We start from the raw sequence: 22870 nt of genomic DNA, 5'->3' as shown, positions 1-22870 counted from the left end.
GGAGCCTGGAAAAACAATGAGAGTCCTGTTTCTTTGTGGATGGTCTTCCATGAGGGTACTGAGACGTTATAAGGGGTTGGGAAAAGGATGATCAGGGTTTGTCTTATTTCCTCCTCTCTCCTGTTTGCTTTTGTAAACCCAGCAGAATATCAGAGACCTGCAGGAAGATAGTTTTGAAAGCAAAGGAGTCTGTAAAATAGCCATGAGTATGTGGATGTGTGTCTACATGCTTTATGTACTCCCAGTACAAAAACACTGCTTTCGGTATTTAGGTTCTTTATTAATTTTTTCTACTTTTTAATATCAATGAAAACACACTAGTTAAACCAGGACGTCAAGATTTTTATGTCCTAGTTCTTCAGCATATTGTTATTCATTTCATTCCTTCATGCTTCTTTTCTATATGCAGTCTTGGGACAATGCCGCAATAGCACTGAGCCAAAGAAACTGCCAACCACTGAAGAGGAGCAAATATACCCTTGGGATACCTGTGCAGCACTGCATGATGTGAGGCTTACAACTTTACAGCGATACTTTAAAGATGTACGTATTTGATCTGAACAGAACTGCCCCTTATGAAATGAGTTGTATGGAAAGATAAATGGGATTACAATTTAGTGAATTTACTCTGCATAGAAGAGGCTTCCTAGTTTCATTTCTACATTTAGTGAAACAATTTGTCATGTTGCAATAGTTATGGATATGAAGCGTTTACATCTGATAAGCTTCTTATTTTTAAATAGTGTCTAGCTTTCCCTTGCGTATGATTTTGGCATAGGCAACTAGCATATCCACAGGCATTAATATTCATTAAATATTCATACACATTTTCTCTACAAGAGGGATTTCACAAGTCAGTGTGACCATGTGAATGAGATGTGATTCTGCTGTCTTAAGTACCACTTTCAAAACAAAAGCTTTCTTGTGGTTCGTTCCATGAACCAGATCAAGGACTTACTCTGGGTTAAATTATTTTGGCAGGAAGGGTAAGAGGAAAGAGTAGTTTTAACCCTTTTTTGAGGGTTTTCTGAGCCTGTACAAAGAAGGGTGAGTAGAGAGGAGGGGAGGGGCCAGGAGAAAACTTCACTCTCTTTCTTCTGCTGCAGCCTGAATTCTGCACAAAATTGCTAAAGTTGAATTTCACATTCATGGGAATGTTATTGTCTATTTTGGAGTTCTGTTAGCTGTTCCAAGCAGGGTTTTGCATTGCTTAATAAAACCAAAAGAAACGTGTTATAACTACTTATGTTTCATTTTGAGAGCCAATTGTTGATGCTTAACAGAACTTGGTTAGTGATTAACCTTTATTGGAAATACTATCTGTGATTATCAGTGCTGTTGTATAAAACAGTAGTGTAAGATAACACAAATCTGTTTTGAGATATCATTCTGAGAGAGTAGGTTATGTACCTCATCACCCTAAGTTTGCCCCTACAGACTGCTCTCAGCAGACATACCAGATGTTAGGCAGATCTAACCAAATATGCAGCCTTTAGAAGCTTAAATTTTGGCTTTAAAGAGAAAAATTGCTGCCATTTGTACTATGATATGGTTAGTAACTTTCTCATAATCTGTTATCCACACTAGAAAATCGAAACCTGCCGACTGTAACCAAGCGTGCTTGACTTATGTACAGTAGATTAATTTAGAGAAAATTTCATAATTGTTTGATATAGTTTTAAAAATTTGGCAATGTTTTCAGAAAAGCAACTTCCCCCTGAGGCAAATATCATCAATGTCCATGCTAAAAAGTAAAACTTTAAAAGATTTAAGCAGAAAATGATTTCTGGACAAACAGATATTTTCACTTCAAAAAGAATCTGTTGAGAAGTCTTCCTTCATTTGGCATTGATGCTGTTATACAGTGCTTCCATGAATCTGTCCTTCAATTAACTTAGGATGCTTCTGTTGTTTAATAAGGATATTTGGAAAAAAAGAAAAAAAAAGAAAAGAAAGAAGAAAAGAGCACACCCCCACCTCCACTTTGTACCTGGGGTGGTTGTAATTAATAACATATCAGTTTCTCAAGCTCAGAAGAAGTGTCAGGCTTGTGTGCCTCAGCAATATATACCTGTATTTATTTGCTAATGTTTCGCATTGTAAATGAACATTATTCCCTACTGAAGTGATTAAAAATGTTTAAATAATATGGTAGCTTTATTTTTACTTGCTTACATGCTACAAATGAAAGGAGTGCTAATGAAAAATAGGTGTTATTCAAAAAGTTGATCTTACTGGAGTGCATTTTTTCCTTTCTATGCAATAAAACTAATGACAAGCTAGTCTAAAATATACTATAATGCAGTGACCAAATGCATCCTGCTTTGAAAAATTCCCATCCTGATTTGAATACTAGTCGAATTAGCTATTTCTGCTTTCAAGTTTCCAGGTCACGATTGTGCTAAAAAAAAGTCTCTGCATGAAAGAAGTAATCCTTAAATTTCTTTTGGCATAGAAATGGAGACATCTGTTAGTGTCTTGAGTGGCTTGTTCAGCTGAGCTAAGCAATGAGAAGTCCCTTTATTTATCAGCTGTGTCCTTCACAGTGAGTGTCCTTCCTGTAACAAGAAGTACAGATTTCAGGAGGCAAGAGAATAACTTAACTTAGTTGTAAAAATTTTAAATTATCAAATGTGATCTCGCTTCTTCTACTTGAAGAAGAATAAACAACATTTCAAAAACTAAAAGCTGTATACAGGCTGGGCAAAGTGGGCCGGTTTTTTCCATAGAGAAGCCTGTCGCCCTTTCTTAGCTGAAATTTGATACGTTTGCTGTAAAGCAGAGAACAGCGTTTTTACCTATTAAAAGAAAAATCGTTGAAAGCTATTATTTTTCAGACGGGGAAGTTTGACTAAGGATTAGGAGATAAAACTCCATATACTTAGATGGATTGGACCGTTTTCAGGATCACATAGTACTCTGTAACCCATAACTTAAGACAGGCATCCTCCCTCCCAGGCCTGTAACTGGCATGTGGCTTGCTTCTGAGCCTCTTTTATTTCTCACTTCAGTAGTGATAAGGAAACTCTTTCTGCAAAGACCTTTCTGCAGAGGTACACATCCATTTATTAACGTTCCCGATGCCACCCATAGAGCCGGGCTCAGCTGCTTAAACTCCTTGCGTTGCATTCCCCAGCACAGTGGCTGGAGCCTGAACAAGTCAGTGCAGCACCAAATGTAAGATGGGCTTGTTCTTAACATTACTCTGAGTGTTACCCTAAGAAAGGGGAGAGCAGCTGGAAAAGCAAAGATTTTGGAACAGCTTGTAAAAAGCATAAATTATTGCTATCTGGGAAGGAGAAGAAATGAAGGGAGCAATCCTGTTGTCCTTTTCCTCAGGTTAATTAATCAGTAGGACATAGACGAACCTACTCGGAGAGACAGCCGTGAACTTCTTTCCCCCCTTCTGTATCTCCAGTTGCAGAGGAGAGATAAAGCATTTTTTTAGTATGGATTCTCATATTTTTATTCTTTTTCCCTTCTGTTCTGTTGATGTCTCCAGCCTTTTCTTCCTGACCCGTATCCTAGTCTCTCTCTCCACCTTTCTAAGTAAAGAATACTCACTATACAGTTATTTCGCTAAAGGTCAGGCGATCCAAGTTTCACCCGCATTCATGAGTCTGTTGTTTCCTGTTAGGTCTGCATCTCAGAAGATGCAATAGAATTTCAGTTGTCAAAATGTGACCTTAAATAAACAAATAGCCTCATTAAATACATGCAATAGTGCTTTTCTTGAATTAAGCAATTATTTTGCAGGGCTTATTCAGGTACCTTGCATAACCATGCCTTATTAACAGTGCAGTCCACTCAGTAAATTATGCAGGAACCAGCAAAAAGAAAAAAAAAACTTTTCATGTCACTAAGATCATTAATTTGAACCTGAAAGAGCGTAGACCATTACGAACGTTGAGTTGAGGTAAGGTAAATAGGAGCATGTCTTGTAGCGTACCTGGAATTTGTAATATCAGTTCATATGCCGGAAAAGACAAGCTGCTAGGGCATCCTCAGAAAAGATAACCATCAGAGTTGGTTACTCATGTTACTCTATTTTTGCATCATACATTAAGCCCACTTTAGGGCAAGCCTATGCTAATAATTGTTTTCCATTTTCAGTTGCCATATATCTTTTTCTGTACATTAAAATGTACAGTTTAATCTGTGTATGAAATTGTTTTTTGAGAAATTAAGATGTAGTAGTTAGACTGACTATAGCTAGATATTCTGCTTGCGTATTTACTAGGATTCCTTATCATAAATTTGTCACATGTAACTATTTTTTCGGTTAATTTTTTCCTGAGGAATACTAGTTGAGTAAATACTTAGTTTTGATATGTGGCCAGTAAATCCTGTCATGACACTAGCTCGATGTTTGAACAAGCCAATGTTTTCAAAACTTCCCTAGTATAAAACTTAATCCCCTAAACAATTATTTGTTTTATTTTTCCTTTATGATGTATTCCTAACGATATTGTTGAACAACTCAAAAAAACCCCAAAAAACTGTTTACATTGAATTTTAATAACAGACTAGAGTTTAATTATATTACTCTAATCTCCTTATTAAATTAACTTATTCTGGACAAAACTGAATGGAATGTATTGGAGCAGCATATTGCCATTGTACATGGGAAAGGTAAGCTTGTGTTACTGGAAAAGATGGTGCAGGTACAGCCTCCTTCATTCTGTAATACAAGAAGTTCTTTACAGAAGTATTTGCTGTAGTACTGATGTAAAATGTTACTTCAGGTGGTGGAATGTGTTAGACTGTACAGAAGCTGAATTGGAAGAAATGTCTTGTGACGCTTGCAAATGTCAAAACAAAATGAGCATTTACAGAATATGCATTTTATTGCTTCCCAATTTTATCATTATCTTAAGTGGCAAAAACTGTAGAAGTGTGACTGAAGTGATTGGCTGTTGGGTGGAAAGAATAGTATAATGGCATGCATGTAAGTCAGTATAAATATATACCTTATAAAAATAAAATCTTGCTTTATTGCCACAAAATATATATTTTTGTATTAGCTAGCAGCAAATAAAAATCTATTTTTTAATGTCAAAATGAATTGTGGTAAATATCTTAATCTTAAATAAATATACATATATAGTTTTTCTTTCTTCTTACGTTTTTTCTTTGGGGGGTGGGGGGCTGTTTGTTTTTAGAGTTCCTGTCTGCAAGCAGTGTCAATAGGCTGGGAAGGAGGTGTTTATGTACAAACATGCGGCCATACTTTACACATAGATTGTCATAAATCTTACATGGAATCTTTACGGGTAAGTAAAACTAAAGGTTTTGGTGTTTTGGAGCTGAACTGTTCTCAGTAAAATCAACGGATTTGTGCTGTTTGATTCAGTAGAAGAAAGATTGGGTGCTTCCTGTGTTTTACATGAATATACAAGATGTTTTTATTTTCCTTCCAGTACTGCAGATATTAAATCTCCCTTATTACATCTTGACCTTATTAACAGCAATACTTTGTTTTCAGTTATTCTGATATATTGGAAAAAATTTTGACTAAATTAATCCCATTCTTTAAAAATGAAATAATGCATTATTTTTCTCTGGTAAGCACATTCAGGTAAAACACGTCTTGCGCATCGCACTGGTTTCACAGATTCCTGTTTTGGTGTTCAATGTGCATTAGAAAGGACCGAGGAATTTAAGAAAAAATGATGGAGGAATTTTACTAATATAAATTTATGTGCTTGGTTATGTTGTAATATGAAAATTCAGTCATGAAAAATTAGATTATTATCTCTAGTTACCTATGATATATGTTGTTTTTATACATGAAGTTTAGAGAAATGAGTTCAGATAATCTAGCTTGTGAATCACACGTTTTTTCTCCATGGAAAATACCGTTGGGAAACTATCTATGATTTTAAAATAAAGTTCATTAATCAAGCGTCAGAAGTTGTGGGCTGGAAAGGACATCCTTATTTTCACGTTTCAGGATTACTTTATGTGGTATTTCTTTAGTTTTATTTTGTCGTAAGTTTTGTTTTGTTGCCATTGGGACAAAAACGGTGAGCAAGGCTTTGTAGTTTTAATACCAGCTTTGTGTATACCGTGGAATTTACCCCTGGAGAAACATGAAACTGTGCCGCCTTTACTGGCTCCCTTGCTGAATTGTTCTTTTGCATTTGATTGGAAAGAAACTTTTAGGGATAATTGTGTCATCTAGATAATTAAGTAAAATCTGGGCTTTCGTGGAAGACTCTTACTTTAGAGACTTTTGGAGGAGTAACGTTTTGCATCGTACAGGCCCTGAGTTCCCTTTCGTGGCGGATTCTCACTTGAGCTCCCCGTGAACCATCTTGTTGTGTTCTTGAGGGCTTGTGCGCTATTTAACTGAACTTCTAATTTGTGTTATTGGTGCCTGAAATTTAGTGCATAATAATTGCCTGTTTCCAGCGTTCTTAATAACAGAATGATTTTGTGTAGACTCATGTTTATCTTGATAAAAGCTATTTTTGTAAGGCAATCAGAGATCAACATCCAGAAGAGCACGTAAACGGTTTACCAGAGCGCCGCAGCGTCGGGGCGGGTTGCTTGAAGTTTAAGTTAGAGTCGGCGCTAACTTAGCAGTTCTCCCCTCCCCGCCGTGGGCAATGCTGAGGCAGCGCGTGAAGCTGAAGCGAGGTTGCTTGCCGGTGACAGGTCCCCCTGCTTCCCGGATAGATACTTCTGTATCCATATTTCCATCCTTCATGATAATGAAGAAATTAGCAGGGTGTTTTTGGCACGCTGCCCTCCAGTGGCTAGCTGATCAGGTTTTCCACCTGTGCCTCTTCTCATACTTCTCACGGCTGGAAAAAAATGCCTTTTGGCAAACGAGAAGACATTTTTAAGGGAGTCTTAAACTTTATAGGAATTGATAGACAGTGCAAGTGAAGTATTCAAAATATCTCATTCAGATATTTTCTAGTTTATTATCAGATAGCTATCGACAGTGAAGAATACTTGAAAAGTAGATGGCTTGTACCGTTTTTACTAAACTCTTTTACTAAAAAAGAGTGCTAAACTAAACAGGGGAGTCATTCCTGTTGTTATTTCTTTACAAGTGTTGGTTTTTAGAGATGTTTTTTCTCTATAAATCTTTAGGCCTGAAGTAATCAAAGAACAAGTTTTCATCTTCAGCAAATTTAATTTACATCTTTTTTTCCCCCCTGCCCCCCTCTCTTTTAGAATGACCAGGTCCTCCAGGGTTTTTCAGTGGACAAAGGAGAATTTACCTGTCCCCTCTGCAGGCAGTTTGCTAACAGTGTTCTTCCTTGTTATCCGGGAAACAATGTCGAAAGAAGCCTTTGGCAAAGTCATAGTAACAAGTGTATGCGAGATCTTGTACAAGAGGTGGAAGATCTTCAAGAACAGCTGGGAACTTTCCCAGTAAGCATCAGTGTAAGGCAGAAAGATCCTTGTTAATTTGCCTCTACCTTTCAGTTTTACGTTATGTTGTATTTTATGACCTTTTAGAAACGCCACAGTCTGGGAAACTTCATTTTCTCCTCTTTCTATTTGGAAGATAGCATACTATTTTTAAATTTAATCAAAATATTTGGAATGTTTACAGCTTTTATTACATTACCTATTAAAAATAAATCGAAGACAGCTATGACAAAAGTGTAATTCATCTAAATTTGTGAAGTACGTTTTCAGTTCGCTCCATAGTACTTTGCATTGAATTGAGTCACATAACATAAAACCAGTTTGTCATTTCTTTACAATGAAAAACACCAATATCCTCCTAACTAGAAGCTATTTAAAGACTGTCTGTTAAGAATACTTTAAGGTATGGATTAATTGTTTTACAGAGAGAGCTGTTTGCATCCACTCACGTGTTAAAAAGCTTTGTGAGGCGTTTCAGAATGATACAATTAATTCTCTTAAATTCTGCTAGCCTTCCAGTCTCAGTGGAGACTTTTATTCTAGAAATATTTCAAAGTAATAATACTTCTTTTTATTAGAGAATGATACTTTGTTTATTTTCATGTATTTGCGCAACGCAAATATATGCTAACATAAAGCAAGCTGAGGATTCTTGAGCTTAAGAGATGGACAAAACAGTGGAGCTTTATTATTCAGAACAGACCAGAATAACGTTTAGAATACTATAACATTTCTGTGGGGCAGAGACTATTGGCTTCTAATACACCTTTTTTCATAATCTGCAAATGTATTTTTTATAAATTTGAAAGTATTACGCTTTGTGATCAGCTGTTGCGTTTCTTCAGGTAAAATTAACTAATCTTTTTCATGTCTTTGTTCATAGTCTGAAACCAATCTCAGTAAAGAAATGGAATCTGTAATGAAAGATATAAAAAGTACTACACAGAAGAAGTATACAGATTATAGCAAGACTTCTGGATCACCTGACAATGATTTTCTATTTATGTATTCTGTAGCCAGGTGAGTATATTTTTTCTTTTTATAGTGTTTATTTTGAGTTTATCACTAACAGTATTGCTCACCAGTCTCCCATCCTCTTCAAAAAAAACCTTTTGGGCCACTTAGTTTATCAAGGTTACGTTTTCTGATTTTCATGTACATGAAAGAGAATGATTTCTCAGACATTTTTAGCATATGCAAGTGGCACAGAATCTGGAGAACATCTGGTCTACTGCTTATTTGATTTTCTTCCTTATTCAACATTCAGCAGAATGAGATCACTTCCATATTGCTGCCATATCAGTGGATTTTGAATCACAGAGCATTTTTAATCTCTCCATCAGGCATTAATTTTATTTACTTATTTGGTGATCACAGAATGACCCTATTCCGCATCAACAACCAAGGATCTCTCCTCAGATGAATAAGGCGACTTCTAAGAGCACCAAAGCTACCAGCATCTTCATTGTGATATTTGATTCCAGTTGTATTATTGTCAGTGTCGCAGACACGGTCTCCAAGGAAGGCAAATGCTCCCTCCCTCAATCTATACCACGGATTTCAAGATGCACTGAATGGTTAATCTGTTCAGGTTTCTTGTAATGCAGGGGTTTTCCCATAAGGGGAAGCTGGTCTACTCATAAGCAAATAATCTTCCAAACCCTTCACTATTAAGGCTCTCAGGGAAGGAGCTGATTGCAGAGAAGGTACAGGAGTGCAAGCAATGTCATCCAATGGTGGTTTTGACAACAGTTTCATAAACTCTAGTTGCTGAGTGTCTGTAGTTTATTTAGCCATTATATTACTTGTAGAATTCAGGTATTTAAAATAGTAAATTTGTTTAGTATATTTATTTTGAGTATATTTTATAACTTTATGATACTCTCTACATCTTATTGTGATGTCAGGTATAACTAAAATGCCATTTAAATATGGCAGGCATAACTGACAAAATAATTTTGACTGTTTTATGAATAATCTCACAGTAGAAGTGTAAGCACAGTTCTTTTTAATTACATGTAATCTTCTTCATAGGTATTTATGTATAAGATATTTTACTGCAAATCAATGAGAGTATACATTTGGCTTTAAGCTGAAGTCCTTTCTTGTAATGATATCTTCATCATATACCTTATTCTCTGTACCAGATAATTATCATTGGCTAGTTGAATCCAGACAAATGCTTGTGCCCACATAAAATGTATCTTCAATATCTGAACACATTTATGTAACAATTATACAGCAGAGAGACCAGTACTAAATATTTTAAAATAATGTTTTAGATATGTCATTGTTCCTCTAAAGTGGTATGTAGAAAATGAAATCAAGATCATAGCAAAAACAAGGCAATCCCTGAGAGGCAAGGCTAGATGTTGTGATAAAACGTGCATTTCTTCCTATCTGATACAGACAATGCTTGAAGTCTTGTGTTGTTAGGGTATAATTTTTGGGACCAGATTCTTGTCCTAGCCCAGTGTCTTTCTAATAGAGCTCTTGAAGATGCTTTTCTTTTTGTCCGTGCATGAAGGATTTCAGATTTTGGATTCAACCTTCCATATTGTTACCGTAAATCACAAGATCACTTAAGAGGGTGCTTGGTAGATCTTCTACAAAACAGTTAATTCCCGTTTTTCTTTAATTCAGCAACCTAGATTTGCAGACTTCTGCTACTTGATAATTGAGTAAGAACTACAAGTTTAAAAATCTTAAACTCTTTTTTTAAGTCATTTTGATGAACCTTAACAATTTGCATTTGTGAGCGAGCTGTTAATCTCCTGGACTGAAACATTTTTTACGTGTTTTTAGTATGTTTTGTTTAATTTTAAGTGTCCAAACAGTAGGCTACCTACGACAGCACTTTTAAATTACTTTTGAGTTACAAATTTAAATTTGCTTTCTGGAAGTTGTTCCTGTGATTTAGCCTGATGTTTTTTCCTTATTTCTATCGCCGTTCTTACTGTGGTAATGACATCTTCCTGTTCCTTACCAACCAATTACCTTTGAACATTTGTAGTCTCTTGTATTCTGACACATTTCTGTATTTTTGGTCAGACCATCCATTTACTCATTTTTTCTGGTATTTAATCTAATGTATAGATAAAGTGGTCAAGATGATAAGTAGCCCCTGTACAAATGAGCATTTCAAGGTAACCTAATGATATTTCTAATTCACTTGATAATATCAGGGGTCAATTAGTGTTAAATACCATTAATCATCTTATATTAACAAATTGTGTTCCATTTTCAATCAGAAAATGACATCCTCTGCAGTCTTCTCGAAAGATGCTAGTTTACAGCGGGTGGCAAGTTTTGAAGTGGGATTTTGCATGTTGAAATGGGAGCACTGTCGGTTAACCAGTAAGCGGTCACTTGCAGCGGCTTATCCTTTCTGGGAATGGGATATAGGAGCTTGCTCTTACTTCACTTTTGCTGCCCAGACATGTCATTGGTAGCAGAGGAAAGAAATTACAAGGAAGTTCTCCACCACCCAATGGGAGAGGTAGCCCCTGTCCCTTTTCCTAGCAGAAGAGGCATCCAGGGTCCTTGCATCCTCATTTGCGTGCACAGCTGCAACAGCAGCTTCTTAGTTACCTCCCCCTTTTCCTAGTCTCTTACCTTGTTAAATTTATACCTTTTTCCTGTGCATTCCTCCTTGTCTTTGCTGACGCAGGATTAGCACAGTGTCATTCACAAATCGTGTGTGCCTAGCTTTAATTTTAATAGCTCCACATGTAGAGTATTGACGACTGTCATTTGTGGCAGTGTCTCTTGGAGGACCGTGTCTACACTGTATAGCACTAGATCTCTTGCTTTCGTTGCCTGTGTGAACGAAGCCTTTGTTTTTGCTGTCAGCTAGGTATAGACAGATATAAAAACATTGTGTTTTTCCCTGCCAGTCTGCGTCTCAGTATCTGTTTTTTCCATGTATACGCTGTTCTTGTAAAGTGAAGTGAAAAAGATATGGTACTTAACTTTTATTCTCCTGTCGCCCCAGAACAAGGAGGTGCCTCCAAATATGTTGCCCTCCTGGAGAGGGCATTGCTGTTTTGCTTACTCCCATGCGGTTCTGGTATGAATTCTGATAAACATGCAAAACCTTTTCTTTTCAGATATGTTCATTCTTTAATGAAAGCCAATGGAAGTAGGGTGAAACAGGTCTGGTTTTGGATCGGGAATCTGTACAGCTGAGCAAAATCCATCCTTTCTCCTCATTCTTTTTTTTTTTTTGTGGGTGAGGAAGATAAAGCCAGGTGACACTTTATGTCACAAATTTTTTTGCTCCAGTGAGTAGTGCAAAGAAGAGGTATAGACTGAGGAAACAGTGGCTCCTAAATTGATTTTCTTTCTCCTCCTTCCTCCCTTTTCAGGGAGTTGAGATGGTGAAGGATACTTTGAGACCACTCTGCGTTTCACTTCTCTGTGGGATGCCCCTGTTTTTCCTTTAGCAAGGAGAGGACAAGCACTCTGCTTTTCTTCCCTTCGGCGGGGCCGGGTGGTACTGGAGGTTTTAATCAGAGCCTCCAGGCCGAAGGGAGCTTGAGTGGGGAGGTGATATGCTAGTGTCTTTCAAAAATGATTTAGAGCAGTATCCGAACATGCTCATTTTAAAGGAGAAGTGTTCCAGTTTCCAGGAGATACTTCCCACTGTTTAAGTATGTTCTGAACATGCCGTAGAGGAAAAGGCTCATGTTTATGTTTTCAAGAAAACTGAGCTATAAGCTTCTGTCTTTGAGGAGCTTGGGGCAATAAAGAAGTGGGTGAGTATGCAATGTGTGATGGAATGTGTGACCAGAAATCGCTCTCCTTACATTCCCTATAGTGAAGAGTGATACTGTGCACCAAGATGTCCTGTGCACCAAGAAGGATTTTGTCAAGCTGTCCTTGAGTTTTGTTTTGCAAAGTTGTATGTATGTCTTGGGGAAAGGGAAATTGAAAATGCTAGGTCTAAAATTGCTCATAGAAATTCAGGTAGTGTTTTTGATTAAATCTTAATTCTCTTGGTTTTAATAGAAGGTTGCCATTAACTTTGTTCAACAAATTAGTTATCGGAAGCTTTGTAGAAATAAAACACACTCGTTTCATTTATATTCCCAAGATGAACTAGCACATGCTGATCTCTACAGTTGCTGTTTTGTCCACTAATATGAAATCCCTGTCCCTGTTTCCTTGCTGGTAGATTTTTAGGAGTTCAGTGAGCACTGCAAATTGCCTGAAGAGTGGAAAATTCCCCTGTCACACAGATGCCCTTATCAGCAGCAACCAGATGGAGCTCAGAGCAGGCACATTATCAATGTTAAATTGCCTTTTTCTCTGAGTAGAGAGGATTAAAGCATTCCTTCAGAAATGGGTGGCATAAGCTGCAAACTTAGGGATAGTAATATTTTGAAATGTTACTATTTTAGAAGTATCTCAACAAACACTGCATATCAAAAACAGAGTATTCTCTCAACCCAATGGAGCTGAAATCTTTTAAAAATAATTTATTTTTAATAAAATAGTCATCCCGTAGTTTCATCTTTAATAAATATGGATGGGTGTGTACTTATCTTAGATGTAATATATGCCTAAACCTCCAGAGTAGATTTTAGTAAGCATTCAGTCTAGCACTGGTTGGTTTTTAAATAAAGAATAAAGTATGTACAAGGCCGAGCTTTGCGGTTTGGGTGAAATTAACAAAATAACATTTCAGAATCACAGATTTTTATTCCTTCCTCTTAATTAAAGGAATGTTTGTTGACTCGTTAAAACAAACTCTCAGAGAACATAATATAGAGTGTGTTTTCCAAGTCTTAGGGGTAAATGACAATACAGGACTGAAACATGCAATTCTGAAATCAAACAAAGCTATTGAGTTTGGCCTAAACAATTGGTATCTAAGGATCAGCTTACAATAATGCTAAGAAATAAAGCATCGATGGAGCATGCAGAGGTTTAGAGAAACAGCTCATGTCTCATACTAATGAGCTGCAGTAAACACCAGTGTTCGTTCAGAATTTACCTCCAAGGCTTTTATTAACTATCCTATCAATAGAGGTCAGTTCTTCCAGAATAATTTAAAATATTTTCATATTTAGTTAGTTGATGGCCTATCCGTTTGTTTAAAGCAAAACAAAATCCCTGTTATTAAAGAGCACACTTCAAAAATAGATCCGATTGATTAAAATTTAGCCGAGTTGTATGTTGTCTTTTCAGGTTTGTACATAAACTCCCTTGTTATCAAGGAGCTGTGTGTGCATACAGAAAAAGCCTCAGATTAACATTTATTTATACTTCAGTCACAACTGTAGCAGCTCTCATACAGTGCTTACTAAACGAATCATTTTAAATCACAAGTGGTAATATCATTGTAACGTGTATTTTATCCTGAGTCATATTTTGGTAGTGTCTAACACTAACGATTAGTTGACAGCATTCTTTCCTGTAGTATATGCTGAGAGTTGGTGGTGAATCTAGAAGCTTGAGTAATGCCATTCCATTCAACACTATTATATTTTTCTTGCAGAACAAACCTGGAGCTTGAGCTGGTCCATCGAGGAGGCAATTTATGTTCAGGAGGTGCAAGCACAGCTGGGAAAAGATCGTGTTTAAGTAAGTGTTGTTTTATTAAGTGCAGTAAATAATTATTAGATGATTGAGTGAAAATGCCTATTTCTTCCTAACATCTAACATTTTCTAAATAATCTCGACTTTTTTCTTTTAAGGACCTTTCCTTTGTCATAGTGCATCTTTATTTTCATTATAATTTGAGTGATCTGACATTGCTTTGTGCAAATTATTCAATAGAACTGCTCATGTACTGTGATTATAATCTGTTTAGAAAGCAAGCGTCATACTCTTTGTGTAATATTTTTAATAACATTTTTCTGAGCAAAACTATAAGTATTTTAAGGGTAAAGCAGAATTTTTATGCAAAGCTGGACTTTGTTACACCCTGGTTATTGCTAGTAATAGTAAAGAAATTTGTTTCTCAGGGTGGTAATGAAGCTCATGCTAGCTGCATATTTTTAAGCATGGGACCTCTTGATGATGCGTATCTTTAATTTGCCTAGATTTTTCTCTGGCTGGAAGGTTTTGCGACATTTGTCAGGAGAGGTTCTCAGATCTTCGTTGTTCACTACAAACCTTGAATATTTGGCAAATAAAGCACTTCTGGTTGACGGAAGGGCTATTTGTTAACATAAAATCTTTTAGTCTTTTATTGGAAAAGATGGGACTTTATTTTCCCATCTCACAGGAATTTTAGAATTTCTAAAGTGGTATAAAATATTTGGAGGAGACTATGATGAGCAACGTAGGGCAGAGATTTCATCTTAAAGTTGGAAAGCATTTCAAAATTTTGAAGTGAAAACAATTTATAATGACGTTTATTTGGAAATAAGTTACCCTTGTCTTCACATGGTTTAAATAGCCATACAAGATCTGTACAAGTTTTGATATTTTGAAGTTTCAGCTGGGGGAAGGGGGAGTGGAGGTAACCTTTAATCTGTAAGGTAGTGTTTGTATCTCATCTCTCATCTTTGAAAACCTGTAGATAAATTCCAGCTTCTCTGTACGAAATCTTTAATGATATAAGTGAAATGAAATAAATTACATCTTAGAACCCTGTGAAATGTTTGATATTATAGCAGTACCAAATTTGTTGCATCTATCTATTTAAAAGCTTCATGTGTATATGATAACTGTTTTTCTCTCAATGCTTTACCACAACTAATATCTGTAAGTGCAGGGAGATTAGACTGTCCAAAGAACGGTTGCACCACCAGATTGCTGGGCAGCTTGCTCAGGGTATAGCTGTATGGCTCCTTCGTTTCCATTTGAGCTGTATCAGTTGAAACCAAGGGGAGAACCATTTTTAAAGCTTAAAAAAAAAAGAAAAAAACCTCCACCAAGCTGATGCCTTGGTAGCTGCCTCTGTAGTTAGTGAAAAGATCAGTCAGGGTGTTTAATTGACTTCCCTCAAGTCTTGTAATGAATGGAGAATATGTTAATCATTGGAGAAACTTCTCCTTGGAGAAGTACCACACCTGAAAAGATATATGGGGAATGTATCGCCACTGGAGAATTGCATTATGCTGGATCATGACTTAAAAATGACAAGACAAGCCTACTAAGTTCTGTTTGAATTCATATATCATACTTACCTCTTTTTCCAGTACCTTTACTAGTTTACCAATAACTGTATATCTCACAGAAAGTGCACCAATGTATCTGTTCATCAGAATAAGTTACTGGAACAAGGTGAACTTATAGAAAGTTAGATATTTTTCACACTTGAGAATTATGGAAATTACCTTCTTAAAAGAAGATTTTATTGCTTTTTAAAGTAGGTGTTTACAAAATTGAAAATATTTATGAAATATATGATTCTTCAATGGTGTATGGAAGAATTTATACAAATTTTACATAGGTGCTCTCTCTCTTTTGCAAAATGAGCTTAAAGGAATTTTACTGGTTACTTAACGATTAAATGCTAGCCTCTTCAAACCTGACTGGACACAAGTTTAAATACTTTGTGTTGTGATAATGTGGGTCATCTTTTGTGATTTGTGCATTTTTGCATACTCGTGTGTGAGGACTTAGTTTGCAATTGTAAGAGTATTTCAGTATAACTCAAAATTGCGTCAATATTTTTGAAAATGTGATAACAATCCTTAATTATATTTTCACCTATAATATACTGAGTTCTGCTGGTTTACTATAGCATTCTTCTATTCCTTTCTTAGACTGTTGTGTAACTTTGTTTATTGAATGTGCTGTTTACGGAGCTGGCGCTTTTTCCTGTTGCAGTTGCATTGTTTCCGGGATTCTGCTGACCGTTTCTGATGAAAGGGTGAGGACAGCATTTCAAAGTCACGTACATGCTGTTTCACACGCTTTGGAGTAGAGTGATAGATTTCCTAATTTTGATCTGAATCAGTCATGTGGGTATTTTTAGTATCTAACTTGCACTTCAGAAAAATTTAAGAAGGCCTTGAAAGCTTTCAGACATAAGGCACTGTGTATTTGAATGTGTTGCTGCTTTAAACTGTCTGGAGACATAAACGTCATCTGTTCATTACTAGAACATTCACATGCTGTGAAAACCATATGAGCATTTTTTTTGTTTTAAGGTGAAATAACAATCCAACTAGTCATATTTAATGTTGCCATAAGATAGGCACATTTTTAATGTAAGGTAACTTAGAGGTCCTTCTAGAACAGAGCTGACAGACTCTACTTCCATTTAGTGGTAGTGTATTTAGTTTTGGACAGTAAGCTGATTATGACTAATGGCAGCAGAATTACTTTTCCTTATATAGCAGGTTTATTTTAACTAATTGATTATAGAATTAAATGAGGTGATTCTTTCATTGCCCCTTCCGTATACATTTAGATGCATTTATAGGAAAAAAAAAAAAAAAGTTGCAGTTCTTTAGGTATTTCTTCTATAATGGATTTTACCTTTCGATACTTGTGTCTTTCTTCAAGAGATTTTCTTGGTTTTGCAGTTTTGCTTAAAATATACTGACAGCCTTTTTGTTACCTTAAGCAGTAGGGACTGAATGATTTAAAAAGTCACCCATTCTCTAGAGCATGGACGCTATTTTACTGATGTCTTATTTGTACAGCTTTAAACTGTTTTTATTTTTTAAACATAGTTCTTTTCAGGTACAGCAGCATTAATCTAAACCACAAGCTCTCTTTGGTTTTTCTTATGTCTGAGAAAAAGAGGTGTCTCCCTTGTGATTAAGCACACCACTCTGTAGTAGTCTTGCAACAGCTGTAAAGTTTGGTGGTTGGATATTGCAGAAAACGGACTGTGTTGTCCCAGGTGAGCTGCTACAGCAGCAAGCGCCAGTGAAGATGGTGGGAACAAAGAGGTCAAGAGCTGTGCGAGTGGATTGCACCAGGAGGGCAGCTGCTCTGGGGAAGTCAAATTAAGAATGATTAATGTAGCTGTTAGTGTCAGCGACTGAGTCTGTGCGACAAGAATGAAGAAGAAAATTTGGCTGTAAATTTGCCATTTTAAGGTTTAAAGTTGTGTATGCTTATACAAGTAAGTGTTACTGTACAGTATGCAACGAAAAAGTGCAAATAGAGCCCTATTACCTATTTACTTAAAAACATTGAGTCCTATTTTAAGGATGACACTGAAGTTTTAGAGTCTAAGGCCTTGAAAGTCTCATGTTTCCTGATAAAAGTTATGACATTTAACAATTGTTCAGGTTTTATTTTTCTGTTCTATAAATTTTAAGAGATCTGATGTTTTACTTCGTTTTTTGTTGCTCAGTGTTTATGGAGATGCTTCAGAAGACAATATTCAGGTGGAACAACTAGTACTTCTCTGTACCATTTATGCATATTTCTCTCTTCAATATTTGTATGCATGCTTTTCTATGTGATTGTTACTCTAGTAACCTCACGATAGTGGATTAACAATTCCATAAAATTTAAACAGATTTTTATAAATGAATTTAAAACGTAGTTCCCCCCCCCCTTTAACTTTTAATGAGTGTTTCTTTCTTTTTTGGTTGCTTTCTTTTCTTTTTTTCCCCTTTTCCTCTTGTCATAAGTATAGGTATAGATTTTTTTCAGGAAGGGTTACATAGTCTGCCACCTTGTCCTCTTACTTCAGCTTCCCTGCGTAGAAGCTCCGTATCCTTGCACTCTTCTGAATTAGTGGCATCTGGCCTTTCGGCATCAGTTGCATTAGTGGGAAAAGACAGTCATTTACAAGTGGACATCAAAAAGTACTTGAGACTCATGTAAGCTGGCCTTAAATAAAGTGTCCAGCACCTTCATAACCTTCTGTGGCAGTACAAACCACCACTGTATCATCACACTGTTTTTTGTCCTCTTGTTCATTTGAAAGCTCTCTATTTTGCCTTTGTAGGTGGCTTGGTGATGTCATTCATCGTGAATATGTTTTTAGTATCACTTTAAGCAGTACTTTTACTGTTCTCTTGAGCACAGAAAATCTTACTGACGTGAAGTATTTCCTAAGCCCTTCATGCTATTATCTTTGCACATATATACTCCTTCTGTATCAGTTTTTCCAACCACGTTGGTTGGTAATGGACATCTCCGTTTTATCCTTATAGCTGATGATATTTGCAGCTAGCAAGTATGGTTGGTTCCTATGGGAAGAGAAAGCTAATTCTTTCAGGAATTGCTCAATGCAACCATGTCCTTCCTGTAATCTACTGTGACAAGTATGGTTGCAAAGATTCCTAACTAGCTTTCTGCAGTCGCTGAAGGAAACTAGAATGATAGAATGAAACTGTTTTTCAGTAATGCTTTTTCCTTTCATACAGTGGGTTTTGTCAAGGTATGTGCAGACATTTGCGTTGTCATTGATCATTCTTAGTCTATGGGGGTGTCTTTGCCTCTCCTGCTCCTTTTTAGTTAGGGGCTGGCAATCTGCAGATCTTTGGAGGCATCCGTTCATCCTAACTTTGAAAAAAGCAGCCTTTCTCAACAACAAAGGATCCCAACAGTTTCCTAAGAAGCTTGACATACCATTCATACCAGAGAATTAAAAAAAAAAAAAGAGAGAGAGAGAGAGGTTAGATACAGTCCTTAAAGGGAGAATTTCATTGCTGAAGATGATCTCTTACGCTGGCAAGTTTGGTGCAGAGGATAATTAGCTGCTGTATCAGCAATTAAGACTGAAGATTTTGTAAAGATTATTCATCTCTTAATGCCTTAAAAGCTTTTCCTAACCTTCAAAAAAAGTATTTTTTTTTTTAACTGATTCCAATCTACTGGATCAGTGATGAATGGAAAGGTGCTGTCAGCAGGTCTTTGCAGCTACTGTTGCTAAGTAGACTATAAAAGCCCTGTAAGGACAAAAACTTCCTGAATTTCCCTATTTAAGAACCAGTTCCCATCTGCTTGTATCAAGTGGTTCTTGTTATGATCTACATTCTTCTTGATAGTTCCAGCAGACTTTGAGGAAAGAAGGGTGTAATGTCTCTTGTGTGGTAAGATCTTCACACAGCAGTTGAGACAAGGATGCTTTCTATTCCGCTTGCAGTGAACTGCTGTATCACTATGCTTTGTGATCCTTTTGACACTGTAACTATGGAACGCTAATTTCTAGAATGAGAGAAGAATGGATCAAAATAGCTAAAATGAGGACTAGTCAAAATAGACTAGACCACAAGATTTTCATGACAGTGATTATGTGCTATTTACATATTCCTAAAATATAAATACAAGAAAGACTGGGAAAAAAGTCATCTGGGCTTTTGCAAGCAAAATGAGAGAGTCAGCTAACCCATTAATGTTCTTTGTCATTATTATTACTGCACATTGTAATACACTGTGTAAATGGAATTAGTTTAAAAAAAAAAAAAAATCCTGTGAAATCAACTTTGGCAATTTGGAATTTTTTTTTTTTTTATGGTCAAGAGACCATAAAGCAAATACCTTGTGGAAATGCAAGATAGCTTTGGAGAAGAGCAGATCAAGTTTACAAGTGAGATCAGCTGCATATAACTACTTGAATTGCTCATTTTCTAAGTTCAGCACAGTGTTTGATTAAATTTTGCCATTCACCTATCAAATCCTTGTCTGGTCATCTCTGAATTAGTTTTCTTTTGTCCTGTGCAAACTGTGATAGACGTGAAAGAGCTATTAAATCACCTGTAATCCTCCTGCTTTATGCACATTGGGATAGCAGAATGTTAAGTGCTTCATTGACATCTCTACAGTTTTGCAGTGGAGCAGTGCGCTACTACATTCTACAGCAATGCGCTACAGCGCAGCAGTGTGGATATATAGGCAAAATACCAATTATTCTTGTTTGTCGAGAGGAGAAGCACTGGAAGACTTCCTCTTGCAGCTTCAGTCCCAGCCCAAAGGCAGTGTCTTCTCCTTTCAGCTGCTCTTTTGAAAGTACTGATTCCAGTTCAGTTCGTTGCTCCTCTTTCACACCGGGTAACCCTGAAAGTAGAGCTCCTGTAGGAACGCTGGGAAAGAACGTACCAAGAGCCAGTAGCGCTGCATGGAATAATAGATTTATTTTGGTGATTTTTAGAAATGGAATTAGAGAAACCTACTATGAATCGAAGTTAAAACTAATGCCAAACTGGTGAATCTTGATGATGCTATTAAGCATTTTTTTTTTTTTTTAGAATATAAGCTTTATGTGTGTGCTGTGAAAGCAAAGGCCATCCGAGTTGCAGAGTTGGGACTTAGCTGCTTCAGTGTAGGTAATATTTGAGTCATATGAACATATGTTAAAAAACAAAAATGGTATTGCCCACTGCAGTGTCTAAAGTTTGGAATCCTGCCAAACCTCTGGTGGCTTGCAGGACTAAGTTGTATTCGAATTTGAGCTTTTGTTTTTACTCAATTTAACTGGATGCAGCCTGTCTCTAATAATATGAAGCTATTAGCAGAAATTGGAAGACCCAGTTAAAATTCTTTTCACCATTTATTTATCACGATTAGTTATCAATGAATCTGTAATTTTGATGTTGCTGTGTTTTTTTTTTTTTAATGAATAGGCTGCTACCGAGCTTCGGTTAACAATATTATTTTGGAGACTCTAAGCTACACCCACGTCCTGCCTTTCTTATGTATGAGGGTGTTATGCGTGAGGGAATTGCCCGTAAGATGCACTGTGAGCTGTGGAGGAGTTTGGAAAGCCTAACGGGTTACTGCCTTCCTTTTTTTCCTGCCCAAGACTAGGCTGAGCTATGGTCTGTGGTCCATTGTCATGTTCCTGTATTGCTGCTACTTGTTAAAAGCTGAATGTGTATTTTGAAGCTTCTAAATAGTGTATCAGATAAGGGGAGGAGATTCTGTTATTTTGTGTTTAGGCTCTAGAGTGCTGCATGCTCGTGGGATGCACCGTGTTTGCACTAGGGGAAAAAAATGACTAAGATCTTACAGGGGGCACTTACCGTGGAATAAACCATGAGATGAACTCAACACGCAGACTTCTTTGTGAAGACTTACTGGATGGGTCCTCACACCGTTACTGAGGTGTAAAACAAAACTGTTTGTGAAGAAGTAATCCAGTGTATATCTTCCTCTAGTCTAGTCCTTATTTTTTCCAAAACAATTAGCAATTCTGTCAAAAACGAGAGTACCAGAGTAATAGAAAAATCGCAACTTAATTTTACTAACTTTGAAGGTTACAGCTCTCAGGCAGCTTTTTGTTACTGTGTTCCCGTTAGGGGGCAATGTTATTCCTTCCTTACTCAGGGTCTAGAAACAAGCGCATGACTGTGCTGCATTGACTTAGAGAATATCTTAGTATTTTAAAATCAAATTATAAAAAGTGCTTAATGAAAGGTCAGTGTAACCACATCTTATTACCTACTTCCAAGCTTTACATTTAAGTGCTATCAACGCATTTTGTTGTAAAGCACTGAGATTGCGGTCTTCATAACACACAGAAAAGATGACTGTCTTACAAGACTGCTAAACTAAATTTTTCTGCTCAAATTCAAACAATGTTAGAATGTGTCTTGAGTCCGCAAATGTTATATAGCTGGAGATTACAAATAAATTGTCTAGTGATAGATGCTTGCCTGCTTAATTTTGTAATAAATAAAAGCACAGGAAAATAGTTATTACAGGAACAGAGGGTTAATTAATTATGCTAAGTGGTTTTTTTGCATAGTTGCCCATTTTTGTTTGATGCAACGAGCAGTTTGGAAAAGGCTGACAGTCCTTTCGGGAGCAGAGAGACAAGAGGGAAGGAATGGATAATTTCATGGCTTTCATTTAAATAAAGAAAAAATCAGTATGTTTTCAGGGTTTTGAAGTCCATCAGCAAAGCAATGTTTTGTTAGGATTCCTCCTCTTGCCAGAAGAAAAGATGACTTATTTTGTCCTCATTGACTGTTTTTGTTCAGAAAGCAGGTGACAGCAATCAATTCCAATGCCATCTACATCTCCAATTATTTTACAAACCCCAGGAGCTAATTACAGCCCTCAGGCTCTGCCAGTCAGCTGACTTCATCATGCGACTTTTTTGGCCACTGCATACCTCTGAGTAATTGTCTATTTATGGAAAATAAATTAATAGCTGCTATTTCTGCTTAAAAAAAGAGGACCTGTAAGTGAGAGCGTAGGCTGAGTGAGTAGGCTGTAGAGAGAAAGGAGAGAGACTGAGAGTGTGAAGCAAAGGGATCAATTGAGAGGAAAAAAGAGTGAAAAGAGGAGATGGCAAAATACGAAGGGGGAATGTTAAAATAGAAAGTGGGGAAAAAAGGAAAGAGTCTCTCAGAAGAATTGAACAGGGGAAGCAAATGTGACAGCAAAAAGCAAGACAGTATGATGGGAGGAAAAAAGTGAGCAAAATCATGGACAACAATATTTTAAAATATGATTTTGCTATAAATATAAGAAGGTAAAAATACATATTTTTGCCTAGACTGTAACTGTACCATAAGCACAAAAAAAATGAAGTTTGAGATTCTTATCGTACGTCCATCTCTGAAGATGCTGTGAAAATAGATTGTGCCTGCCTTCTTGGCTTGCT

The 22870-nt window shown here is 36.6% G+C and overlaps 1 protein-coding gene across 8 annotated transcripts in view; it reads left to right on the top strand.

Annotated features, from left to right (window-relative positions):
• The window catches only part of UBR3 (ubiquitin protein ligase E3 component n-recognin 3), a 119991-nt gene that overhangs the window by 71867 nt on the left and 25254 nt on the right, over positions 1 to 22870 (top strand). For 7 of the 8 annotated variants that reach the window (XM_068948648.1, XM_068948643.1, XM_068948645.1 and 4 more), the window contains 5 exons: positions 410 to 543; positions 5163 to 5273; positions 7189 to 7401; positions 8273 to 8409; positions 13892 to 13977. In XM_068948648.1, coding sequence (XP_068804749.1) covers positions 410 to 543; positions 5163 to 5273; positions 7189 to 7401; positions 8273 to 8409; positions 13892 to 13977 — 681 coding nt within the window. The remainder of the gene's footprint in view (positions 1 to 409; positions 544 to 5162; positions 5274 to 7188; positions 7402 to 8272; positions 8410 to 13891; positions 13978 to 22870) is intronic. The other variant, XM_068948646.1, reaches the window with a different exon arrangement.

This window comes from Struthio camelus, chromosome 6 (assembly GCF_040807025.1).
Source record: "Struthio camelus isolate bStrCam1 chromosome 6, bStrCam1.hap1, whole genome shotgun sequence".
Lineage (NCBI taxonomy): Eukaryota > Metazoa > Chordata > Aves > Struthioniformes > Struthionidae > Struthio > Struthio camelus.
Note: the sequence above shows the minus strand (reverse complement) of the source record. Positions and strands in the feature narration are given on the sequence as shown.